Source organism: Chelonia mydas, chromosome 1, assembly GCF_015237465.2.
Source record: "Chelonia mydas isolate rCheMyd1 chromosome 1, rCheMyd1.pri.v2, whole genome shotgun sequence".
Classification (NCBI taxonomy): Eukaryota; Metazoa; Chordata; order Testudines; family Cheloniidae; genus Chelonia; species Chelonia mydas.
The window spans coordinates 162447357-162460723 of NC_057849.1; the positions used below are offsets into that span (position 1 = coordinate 162447357).

General features: G+C 35.0%; 1 protein-coding gene across 18 annotated transcripts in view; it reads left to right on the forward strand.

Moving 5' to 3' along the window:
• Positions 1 to 13367, forward strand: part of SYNJ1 (synaptojanin 1) — a 108267-nt gene that overhangs the window by 22839 nt on the left and 72061 nt on the right. For 9 of the 18 annotated variants that reach the window (XM_043538277.1, XM_043538278.1, XM_043538280.1 and 6 more), the window contains exons 9-13: positions 1546 to 1715; positions 3528 to 3609; positions 7999 to 8151; positions 11018 to 11183; positions 12411 to 12434. In XM_043538277.1, coding sequence (XP_043394212.1) covers positions 1546 to 1715; positions 3528 to 3609; positions 7999 to 8151; positions 11018 to 11183; positions 12411 to 12434 — 595 coding nt within the window. The remainder of the gene's footprint in view (positions 1 to 1545; positions 1716 to 3527; positions 3610 to 7998; positions 8152 to 11017; positions 11184 to 12410; positions 12435 to 13367) is intronic. The other 9 variants (XM_043538281.1, XM_037905058.2, XM_043538273.1 and 6 more) reach the window with 2 other exon arrangements.

Here is a 13367-nt window from a genome sequence, read left to right on the forward strand (position 1 = left end):
GGAAATGATGTCCCATTTAATTGGTATACTGTCACCAGCTGTGATCTCAAAATGGGCATTTTTAGTTAAAAGTGTTGCAAGTGTATTTTCACTTCTGAAAAAATTGCATTTATCTTTGACTACTTAATGAGCACGACTTTTAACATTCCAGACTTCTGAACAACTTCACACAGACAACTTAGTTGTCTCTTTTCCGAGCTGAACAATCCCAGTCTCTTTACTCTCTCCTCATATAGAAGCTGTTCCGTACTCCTAATGATTTTTGTTGCCCTTCTCTGTACTTTTTCCAATTCTAATATATCATTTTTGAGATGCGGGACCAGAACTACATACAGTATACAAGGGGTGGGTGTGCCCTGGATTTATATGGTGGCATTATGATATTTTCTGTCTTATTATCTATCCCTTTCCTAATGGTTCCTAACATTCTGTTTTCTTTTTTGACTGCCACTGCATGTTCTTGGCTAATATTATTAACTAAGTTCCAATGGCAAAGTTAAAATTTGCTCTTGGTTAAACTTCTAAACTCCATTAGAACAGTAGAGTTGTCCAAATGTGACTGAGATCACAATTTGGTTTGCAGACTCTTTTATTCTTTAGTGGTGATGTGTGGGCAGGAAAGAACCCAGGATGACTTTCAGATTTTAGGACGAATTTTCAGTCTGGTACATTTAAAAAAAAAAAGCCATTGTTTTACTTGTAAAGAGAGCAAATTTGCTCAGAAGGCATTGAGACAAAAACATGGAACTCCCCCTCAGTGCCACTTATACAAAGTCACTTTTCAGAGCAGATTGGCAATTTAAGATCACAAATAAGCTATGTGTAGAATTAAGCTGCAAAGAAACAGTCTATGGCCTGGGATCTCAAACTTTTTCAGTATCGGTCACATGGGTGCATCTCTTGGAGTCACTCTCACATTTGCAATCCTGCAGGCTTCCTCCCCATCTTTTTGTGATCACATAACATGTGGCAACTACAGCAATTGTTTACGTGCAAAAATAATATTAGGAAATCAGTTACTGTACTTTAGCTGGATTTTTTTAAATGTAATTTAACAGCTGAAAACAAGGAGAGTAGGCATTATGTGACCAACCAGCTCCCCGCAGACTGTCACTCGTCCATGGGCCACTGTTTGCAAACCTCAGTTCTAAAACCAGACAACTTGTCAACATATGGTTTTTTTTCCCTGCCGTGGTTGATGAGCTTACTAATACCTTAACTTGTGGAAGAAGCTGCAATACTTACACTGCTTTAATGATGTTAAAGTAGAAGGTAGAATCTAAATCTGATTTTGGTTTTGGAAATTAAAACACAAAAATTCAGTTGTAATCATTTAGAGTCTTGGTTTATATTTTATTAGAATGATTTGGGTTAGTATATCATAAAGTGTCTCATTTTATTAGAAAAAGTGATAATGTAAAGATACTGAACAAATGGAGTTAATAACTTCCTTAACATTGGTGGCATATTTGGCTTATACTAATCCAACACCCTGTTTGTTGCTTGGTATATTTATACTTTTTCCTCTCTCTTTCCTGATATCAGAGCCACTTGAAAGCCTCTGAACATGCTATTGATATCAAAATGGTGAACTTTGACTATCATCAAATGGTTAAAGGCGGAAAGGCAGAAAAACTACACAGCGTGCTTAAACCTCAAGTCCAAAAATTCTTAGAATGTGGATTTTTTTATTTCGATGGAAAGGAAGTTCAAAGGTTTGACTATATGACTTCTGTAACTTTCCTACAATCAGAATATGATCGTAATTTAATTTTTCACTTTTAGCCACAAATATAGAAGAAAAATATTTCTGGTTGTTTGTGTGAAGACACTGTTTTTATTTATCTAGGATGGTGACCTAAAACTGAAATATGAACCAGTTATTTTGTGTTTATATGTCAATGTATGCCATGTTTTCTTGTTTCTGAATAGTTTCTAAAAGTCCAGGGTGATACTAAATTCATACTAGTATTAATGGAGGCTTACTTCAGATTCAAGTCTTTGTTTTGAACTCAACCATTTTGGCTTATTTAATGCAATCATCCTTGTTCCTTTTTAGGATAAGGAAGTAACTTTTGACAGGGAGAGCAGAACCAGTTTTCCCTGTTCTTGGTACTAACACTGTCTAAATTATCTTTGGTGATGGAGCATAGCACTTAGACTTAATGACTGACAGCTGTTTGCCAATGGAACTAATTCCCTTAAATTGTTTCTGCGCCTGGGTTTCCCATGTGGTTGCGGAGGGCTGTCCACAAAAATTGACTTTTTTTTTTCTACTGAATAATAAAATATCCTAAAATCTACTCCAACACACGATCACATTTTAATATCTTATTAGCCTTAAAGCCATATCAGTTTGAGAGTTTTTTTCTTTTTAAAAAAACTATAATTTTTGACATTGAGAGAACTAGAATTAGAAGTCTGTCTTAATTGTGATGTGTGGGTAAAAATGATTTATTAGGTTGTCCTCTTGGAAAAACAAACAGCCCTGTTTTTTTCTCTCTTTCTGTCTTGTCAAATTAGATTTACTACTACCCTCTTTATTTTGACCAGTGCAGTCTTTTTTGTTTACTACAGTAGAAGTAAATATGTATTGTCACAATAAGTGTCCATTCTAGCATAATTAGGAGATGGAAAACAAAATAAAACCCAATTTAGAGAGGTTTGTTCTTGGAGGATTATAGATATTTAATTGTCTCCTAAGATACATTTTTCCAGTTTTACCAAAATATTGTTTGTTTTAAGCTTTATTAAAGATAAACAAAATGATTGACAACACACATTTTTTTTAAAATACCTTCTATATTTGTCAGCTTCTTAATAGTTAAGGGAGTACAACAGAGCTAAGACATGTTAAGTTATGACTTGCAGTAGGTATACAAAATTTTTTAAGTTTTGCTATAACTTTTTAAAATCTGTTCATCCTATTTGTTTTATCTCTTCTCAGTAGGTAAATTGTTAATCTAATATAGACAATAAGTCTCTTCATTTTTCTTTCTTCTTTTATTGTGTCAACCAGATTTCTATAGTTGTTTTTTTTCCCCAAAGATAGTGTTGAAATAATGTATTGGATGCAGTTTTATTACATTTACAGTTTACTACAGTCTTACTTTAATTTCAGCAAATCAGGGCACTTTCCTAATGCTTTGTTTTCTAATGTTTGTTTTGTTTTAACTAGAAGTGAGTACCCCTGAAATACTTAGAAAATGCATGTTGTATTTCCTGGGTTGTTTAGAAAGAGAGTTCATTCCAGCATTACACTTCAGAAAACAAGAACCGCACCAAAAAATTGAAGGAAGACTTTGTTTTATTTGCTGGAGATAAATTGCTCTTGTCTAAAGAGGTGTCAGTCTTGTTACTGTTGGTGGAGCTATAGCTGCCAACGTTATAAATGTATTTTTATAACAATAACATTGCAATTACAGTGCCTTGATTTACTCGTCTCTTAAGACCTTGGTGTCCTTTGATGTTCTTTTTCTTACTGAGTTATTTCAGTGTTTCTCTTTATTTTGTTGTACTTGGCACAGATATCAAAGTGGTACTATCAGAACAAACTGCTTGGACTGTCTGGATAGAACAAACAGTGTGCAGGCTTTCTTTGGCTTAGAGGTAGGAAAATAATGTAGATTTCTTGATGTAGAACTTGTAACCACTGATTGATTCTGATGCTTCTGTAATACTTGAATGATAAAATTGCCATAATTGTCAATAGGCAAGATTAATTACAATATGCTCAAGTTATGAGTTAAAATCTGATTTGTAGCATGGCCCTGTAGTTCAGTGGGCTAACATATCTTGGTAGCTCACAATTCTTAGTACAAAAATTGTGGTATACCAGTTTTAAGGAAAGTATATTTTGGACCACTACCACTGATGTATTCCCCTTTCTTTGTATGTCCATCTGTTTTTCCTTTCAGTTTCAGGCTTTCAATTCCAAAGGAGGAGTACCGCAACAATCCCACACAAAAGCACTTTATTACCCATAGCACTTGCTGTGAGTTCAGCTAAGATTCCTCAAATTGAACTTATAGTAAGCGCTGTGGATAAAGGTCTTTGGTGCACATGCTACTGTCCTAAATGGTTACCAGTACTGCTGTCAAGGAAACATCATTAGTCCATGAGTTTTGGATTACATAGAGAATGTTACGGTTGGGCCCCCAGCAGGGTGGATTTGATTTAAATCACTAGTCGGGAAGACTCTATTTAATCATGGATTTCTACATAAAAGTGCATTCTTGTTGGTTGTTATAACCTTAATACATATTCTTCACAACTCCGAGAGATGAGACCCAAATTGGATCTCTTTTACGGCCTGCTGCCGTTATGGGTTTTCCCTTCTAGTGAGAGAATGGTATGGTAGATCTCAAATCAGTGAAGGCTACACTCAGAAAGACCTCAAGACTTCTGGAATATGCTGCTCAAACAGTTTCACTTTTGTTTCTACTATCTGTCCCTCCCTTCTCACATTTATCTCCAGACTTCTCCTTGTCCAGATCTATTCCACCCACAACAATCTTCTATTCATTGAACTTTTTGAAACTTTGCAATTTTAGAGAGAGGTAAAGGACTGACTGTGTACACAGCGGGACAATAGGGTTGAAGTCTTTTTTGCTGTTAACAAGCATGTTATCTCTGGAGACACAAATCCACAGTTTGAGAACTGCAAAACTAAACATCTCTGATGGTATCTTCTAGACTTAGCACTGAGTCCCACTGGGTAGATAGAAAGATTAACCTAAATAATCTATACGGAAGCCCCTGGAATCCCATAAGATTGGGTCTGTAATCCATGAACTATTGGAACTCATTTACAAAATTTTTCTTAAACATTACATGAATATATTGTTTCATACTATAGAATTAGAATTTATAATCCCTATTCCATGATGAGATATCTTTGAGCTATAATGTATCTTAATTAAAATAATCTTTAGATAGGTTTTTTCCTCAACAAGCATTTTATCAAAAAATCCGATTTAAATAAAAAAAAATCTGATTTTTTTTAATTTTTTTTTTTTTTAAATAATTGATTTTTATCCACCCTGGCCCCAAATCTGTGGTTGTGAATTCACTCTAGAATTCAGTATTTTCTGAATTGTGCTCCAGGATATCAGCTTTAATATTTAAAAAAAAAAAAAAATTTCTCGTGTTCAAGGTTATAAAGCAAAGCTTGAAAACATGAACTGAATGTAAACTGATGCAGTGATGCTTGAGTTTGTAGACAGCCTGAAATGATAGCTTTGAGAGATTTGCCGTGCTCCGCTCATCTTAATAAATGGTTAATTCTGAAACCTAAACATGAAAACCTGCAACATATTTAAAAATAGAAATGTGTGGACACTGAAACTAAATTAATATAAAAATAAACAAGACTACTGTACTTAAGATATTTTTTTTTCTTCTAATTTAATAAAACCCTCCGATTTTAACATCTATATGAAAATTCTGCAGAATTTTGAATGGAAAGCTGTAGAATCCAGTGACTTTGAAGCAAAATTTAAGTTGAATTGTCTGCCAAATACATAGAGCTTTGATTATAGTAGTTTGCCTGTACAATGATGTTCTAGTCAAATAGTCCACTGAATTGAAACTTTATCTGATTTTTTGTTTTCTTCACTGTTAACGTGTCCCGTCCATAGGTAGATGGTGGATCTAACCAAAGCTTGAAAGATCTAAGGTTTTGTAGTGTTTCAGCTGCCTGTACTGCAGGGAATTATTACAATGTTCATGTTATAGAACTCTGAGAAATAAAGGGAAAAACATGCCAGTTGGGGTCTGTTATTAATATATATTAATCTTGGTTGGTTTTGAAATTCTTCTCTTTCTGTATGACTTAATTCACAGTGTGTACTGTAAAAAAGAATTTGATTACTTTAAGTATTCGTTCATCCATATATCTATCCCATATTGATCTTGTCATGGAAAAGATGCAGAGATTGTAACCTTAAAGAAGATCATTTTTGATCCTAAATCTGTGTCCATCATAGTTTTGAGCTTGACAGTTCATGGTAGACGGATACTCAGGTTCTGAAGTAGTCCAGCTGGGTGAGCTAGGAAGACCTGTATGGAATAATCCTTTCTCATGTTTTATATGCATTTCAGTTGTCTGTTTTGTAGAAAACAGACACCTGACACTCACTTGAATCAAAATATATAGCAATTTTATATTTATAGGTCTACGTTTTGTTCTCTTGTACCAGTGTAAATCTGGAATAAAGTCACTAATTTCATTACAGCAGAAATGTCCAACTCATTCTTGTTGAGGGCCACATTACCTTTTCAGTTAAAATTCATGAGCTGGGAATATAAAGCTCACCAGCAAGTGGCAATTTTTTCAGTCTTCTCCAACTGTTGAATGAGCCTCTTTAATTGTATTTAAATGAAATACTTTTAAAAAAAATCTTTATTTAAGGAAAATTTAAAAAGACAGTGCATGCAGGAAGCCTGTTCTTCTCTTCCAATTAGCTTACCTCTAGTTCCCGCTGTGTTTCCATAGCCACATTGTGGTTTTTTTCCTCCAACCGCTGCCCCACTTTGGACATTTCTCTTCTCCCTTCACCCTAACTATACCACTTTAGGATTCTTCCCCAAATCTCTTTTCTATTTGCATCCTTCACAGCATTGCCAACCCCAGGTGTTCAAAAATCATGATTACTTTAAAAATCACAACATTTAAAAAAAAATCCTATTTGCCTTCTGTTTTTTGAACATTTAATGTTTGTTTTCAAGCTTATATCCATATCCATAACCATAAGGGCTAGAATCTTTCTTTTCCTTTCTTTTTTTAATGAAAGAAATTCCCATGTGATTGCATGACTCGAGAAACTGGGACTTTTATAAAAATACCAGATGTCATGAGACTCACGATAAAATTGCAAGAGTTGGCATAATTCTTTCCCTTCTTCTGGGGATTTGTCCTATCCCATTTGCTGCTCTCCCTGCTTCTTTGGGAATTTTTCTCTACTCTCTTTTCTCAACCTCCTTTCCTTCCCCCACCCCCTTTTCCTATCTCCATGAGTTCTTTCTCCCCCACAATTTGGAAAATGTCCCCCCTTCTCCTTTTTGGTATAGGCAGCGAGTGAGGAGAGAGAACATAAAAGAAGCTGCTTCCCCAAACCTGATATTGGGTAACAGCAGCTGGGTACAAGAGGAAGTAGATATCCAGCTGAGTCTGTTGCAGTAGGGTTCAGTGATTACATCAGGGATTGGACAGCAAAAGAAATATCTGTTCCTCTGAACTTTTATGTGTGGCATTGTGGAGGTGGCAGTGGCGTCTATAAAAATTGCTGCTAGGGCCCAGTCAGGCAGATCTCCTCCCACTTTATCTCCAAATCCTTCCCAGACCTTTTCAGCTATACCTGGCAGGTAGACACCTTTGAGAAGGCTGTCTAGATGGAAAGATCCTAGGAGCTAGATCTGCCTGTGGGACATATATGTCTGACACGGTTTTAAACTAGTGCAACTGTAACTTATAAAGCTTACTTGATAAATTAACATCCTGCCTACAGTGAATATAAGAATAGTGATTTGAAGTTTGCTTCTTGACTCTTAATAGAAATTTGAGGGAAGATAAAGTGAACCACAAAAGACATTGCTGTCTTACTCATTTTAGTATCACAGAGCTCTACATCCATTGCATTCTGTTAGGAAAGGTCAGTGATACTCTGAGACTTAGCTGTGGCTCTGATAGGAAGAATGTAGAGTAAACTCCATTTGGATACTAATGCAGAATTAAACACCTGGAAATAAAAGGTAAGGTTATGATATTACCGTGACATTTTTAGATTAAAACATTGGAAGACCACCTATATCTAACTAGCTTTTTCTGGTTTGACTTTTTTTAATATGTTATGCTGCTGTGAAAGACTTTAACATGACATAGTGTCATTTTCTCCTGAATGCAGAGTTAAAGTAAATGCTTTTTTTTTTTAAAGGGAGAATTTGACAATATATATTTTAATGTATTCACTTCATGAGCCTTCTCTTGAACTGTTGCAGATGCTAACAAAGCAACTGGAGGTTTTAGGGTTAGCTGAGAAGCCTCAATTGGTTACTCGCTTCCAGGAAGTTTTCCGGTCCATGTGGTCTGTGAATGGTGATTCCGTCAGTAAAATATATGCAGGAACTGGAGCTCTTGAAGGAAAGGCTAAGGTAAAAGCACTTTTTAATAATAAACATTTTAGCAGTATTTCAAGTGAGTGTTTCTTTTTACCATAAATGCCATTACTGTGAGGGTTTTCCTTTTTTAAATGTACTTTTGTAAAAAGTAATGGTGTAATCAAAAAAAGATAAAATTGCATTAAAATAAAAAATAAGTCCTACTTAACAAACAAATAATGTTTCAGTAACATCTTTCTCAGTTTGAATTTTCCCCCTATTCCTGGTTAGTACTCTCTTTAGAGAGTGGAGAGGCTTAGAGAAGACGCCCAGGTCAATTGACATTGCAGCATCAGAAGATATATGTTCAATCCACACTAGTTTCTTTGCATAGTTTGTTTCCTCTCTGGGCCCTTTCCTTCAACTGCATTAATTTCATCCGACATATCAACTTTCAGTTGAACATATTGTGAAATAAAGTAATAATTCTTGCATTTACTCTGGTTGGTCTTTTCTTATCTCTTCTATTCACCATGTTAATTTGACTAGATCATGGTTTGTGTTCCTTCAGCTGTACCTTTTCTAGTTTTCTGGTTACTGGGAGGAAAAAAAACAGTTCCTTTTCTAGTTTTCTTTGTCTCGTAATGTGCAATTTTGTGCTGTTTCCCCGCGTATGGTTCATTTTATTTCTTCAGCCTATTTTGTCCCAGTTAACACACAAGTTGTTCAAATCACCAAATGCTATTTTTTTCTTTTCACAAATGTTTTTTCTTTCTTTTTCTTATCAGGTGATATATAGCAAATGTTGAACCATAACAGTTATACCCCTCTCTTAATTCCTCCAATGTGTCCTTTTTCACTCTCATGCAATTCTTCATGTACAAGAATACTCTTCTTTGCAGTCTCTCAGATTTGCATTTCTATCTTCATTGTGTCATTAATATTTAGACCTTATTTAACTATTTTGTTTTTCCACCATACTTCAATTAATCCTCCATAATGTCAGAAATCCTGTGTACATGTAGCTATCAATAGCAATAGGCTGCATAAAAATTAGTTAACTGATAGATCAGATTCTGCCTTTTAGATTGATACATGCAAGTCCCCTTGATTTGATAATTGTTTATGTTCCTCTGAGGGTAGAATTTGGCCCAGTATTTTTAATTCTATTTTCTGTGCTAGCAGTGTGACCCAAAACCTGGAAACTTAAGGGTTTCTCCCCGTTTCCTGACTTTTTTCTCCTTAGGCCTTATATGTTTGTTTGTTCAATTAAATTAATGCTTCTCTGTCATGCTTCTGATTATTTAGCATTTCATTCACTTTGCTGGTTTCTGTATAGGCACGCTATATCTTGTTCCTGTTTGCAAGTTATAAATATTCCTTGTACAACGTTACCTTCTTTGCTAGTTCAAAAGTACTCTTTGGTCAGGTACAGCTCATTCTGCCTGGTAAAGGTCCATCTGTTCTAAAAGAAACAGTAACACTCACAAAGCACTGCAATATATGACATTTTTGGTAACACATCTCAATCACGCGTGAACTATCATCTGCTTCAGTGGTGTGTTGTTAATATACATAAAAATATTGCTGGTAAGTTTCTATCCTGACTTCTCAAAGCTTGTTTGTAATCTGTATAGTTGTCATTTGTATGTAATTTTGATTCTTCAAGGTCCAAGAGTGCTTAAAAGTTTAAAAAAAAAAAAAAAACCCACCACATTTTAAGATATGAAAAGATTCTACCTTTAAATTGAAATGTATAAATATACGATAGATAGAAGAATCTCACTTTAAGGACTATTATATTCATTTAAATCTAACACCTTAACTACTCTTTCTTTTGCTTTCTCTGGGTTCCTTTCAATTAATTGCCTGAAATGTGAATGGTGAGTGTTTTTTTAGATCATGTCATACATTCTGTACATTGTCTGATAGAGAGGAAACAGCCTCTTATTATTAAAAAAAAAAAAAAAAAAAGTTATAGTAAAATAGTGAAACAACTTTACCACAAGAACACTTCATCCATAAGTTTTTAAAAACCATGATGCCAGTTCACTTCCTTTTAACCTTGACAACAGAATAGCTTCTTTTGCTATTCTATATTAAGCTCCACAGACCTAAATAGTGGGATGATTTTGAGCTTTCTTAAAACTTTGTTTTTAAGTATAGTATGCTCTGAAGTGTCCTCTGCAAATAATGCAAGCCATAAATTTACAGTTCTGTAGAGAATATAATCCCATGCAACATCCGTAAAGGAGTATAGTCTACATGCAGTACTGACTGTGCGTACACCACTGAATGAAATGTCAGGCATGTGACATCCTCTCATGTCAGCTGACTCGGGCTTGGGCTATTTAATTGGCGCTGTTTAATTGTGTTGTAGATGTTCAGGCTCCAGCCTGTGCCAGATGTGTCTGCTGCAGTTAAACAGCCCCATAGTTAAACATAGATATTTCATAACATTAATTGTGAATGCATACATCCCTATATATATATATATATAAATAAATACAGTATTTATAAGAATGTTTTGGTTTCATGTGCTTGTTCATCTCCCATTATTTGGGGAAAAGCCCAAAATTCCATCGCATGGTCTAAACATTGCACTGTGTGAATTTATTTTGAAGACCAAGAACTTAGGTAAAACTAATATTCTTCTCCCCTCTTTTACTGGAATAATTTGGTTTTTAAATGTGCCTTGACATCTCAGAATTGTTGTGTGACTTTTGCGGAAGGAAAAAATTACATAATGCAGACATATTACGGTAAAGCCGGAAGTTGGAGTTATTTTAGCATTTAAAGTAAATCAACTCACTAATGGTAAAAATTAGAAATTGAAATTTCAAAATATGTGAATGAATATTGCCAGTGTTTTAGGAGTTATTTCCAGTGTAAAATATTTTGTAATCTTCCTCCCTAACAGGCTGGAAAGCTGAAGGATGGTGCTCGTTCTGTGACCAGAACAATTCAAAATAACTTTTTTGATAGCTCCAAGCAGGAGGCCATTGATGTTTTGTTATTGGGGAATACCCTAAATAGTGATTTAGCAGATAAAGCACGGGCTCTCTTAACCACCAGCAGTTTACGTGGTATGTGCATTTCAGGATTTTACTTTGATAACTCTTGATGCTAATAAAATTACGCAGATTCTGTTTCTAAGCATTATTTAAAAGTATAAATGTCAAATAATCTGTTTATTTAAAAGTATAGATTCTTATGTTTTCCTAATATTGCCAGGCTAACTTGCAGTGATGGTTTCTGTGGCTAGTTGTAGAGGTGGGATGGTACAAGGGATAAATATTTGTAAACTACATTTTTTAGAAAGTAACTAGGTTTGTCGGACAAGTACTGTACTTTTAATAAACAGCTTATAGATTTAATTATTTTTCTCAGACTTTGTTTTATAACAATTAAAAACCCAAGTAACTACATATCTAATTTGAGAAACCAAAATTCCTGGTTTATTAAAACTTTCTACCTTTTTTTTTCCGGTTGGGAGCTGGATGTCTTCATCTATCATGTCATATTCATAGAGAAGGGAATTCCCAGTTGGAAAATATATTCCCAATAAATTTTGTTAAATTGTTTGGAAAACACCTCTTTTTACAGTCAAGTTTTATTTCAGAATACTAGTGTTTATTGCAATGTCAGTTTTCTAAGGCATTTAACTGAACAGTTAAAGTAGTGCATTGATTAGGGGAAAAATAAAGTTATAACTCTGGATGGTTTATTTGCTGCTTGAATCCCTGAAAGTCTGCACCCCTTGGCCCCCTCTTTTTTTGCCCTGGTTGATACACAGCAAGACTCCGTATCATTACAATCTTATGTGCAGCTGAGGAGTGTTAGATGAGTCTCCTAGAGCAATTCAGTGTCACCCTGAAACTGACTGAATGTTGTTCTGGATTGACTCTGGTCGTTTCTCCTCAATCCTACTGCTGAATGCAAGCTGTCTGTTCAGTGCACACAGATGCTGTTAGCCCAAGGAACAAGAGAGTCTGTTCAGAAAATGTGGATTTTTTTTTTTTCACATGATCATATGGCCTATTAACAATAGGGTTACCTGGCCATCATGCAAATCATTTTAAATTAAAGGGTTCACCAGAATAGGAATATTAGTTAATGACCATTGTGGAGCTTTTTAAACATCGAGATGCAAGTGTTGGGATTTTTTAGCACACATAAATATATGTTTGAACTGATAAAGCCAAAAAATTGTTACAGAAGTTATATTTCAGAATATATTCTCATAGCACTACAGTTTTTAAAGCATAATTGTTTACTAATTTCTTCTTGTTTTCTTCTTGCTGCATCCATAGTTTCAGAGCAGTCATTGCAATCAGGTATAGTATAGTAAATTTAAGCCAGAAACATCTGAGCAATTATTGTTCTTCCCTAGCTTCTTCTTGGGTTCCTGATTAAGAATTCGCTCGTTCTCTGTTTGTGTAATCTTAGGCAAGAAACCAAATCTGCTTTGCCTTCAGATTTTCTGGACTCTGCACTTATGTACCTACCAGAAAGTTGGGGATGGTTGTGTAATATGGGGAAAAGGGAAATAAAACACATTTAGTTTGTGTGGGAGTGTAATGACAAATTTAATGGCTATTTTTCAGAGACTGCTTCATTCAAGTTGCAAAGGAAACTTTTGTTTTTAGTCAAAACCAATATTTCAGCTAGGATAAGGAGTAATATACAATAGCAATATCTTTAGAACAGTCACAGTTTTAAGTACTGTTAACGTCGGCTAACTTGCTTTTAAAGAATATCTCTTACTGGTTTTGTGTTCTTGCACACAATTAACTAAGTTCAGAATATGTCACAGGTAAAGATCTAATTGGTTACCCACTCTCTCCACTGTGAGATATGTGATGTATTGTTCAGGCACAACTTTCAGTTATACATTACACTTAAAGCTTAGAACCCTACTATTTAACAATAATACATTGTAATTAGATATATGATTTCTTCTATCTGAAGGATAAAACACAAAACATTTTACAAACATTAATTAACATTAAGCCTCACAACTCCCTACAGTATTATTCTTGCTTTACTGATGGGAAATCTGAGGCACAAGAGACCTTCAACATGTCCATACAGAGACTTAGCATACAGCAAGCTGGGAGGTAAACTTAGAGCGCGCTAGCCTGCTGTGGATCCTGTTGCCATGTGGACCTTGCTGTCGTGCACTAAAAGTTCCCTAGTGCACGTGACCAGGGTTCACATGGCCAGTGATGTGCAGCAGGCTAGTGTGCTGTAAATTCATACCCTAGCTG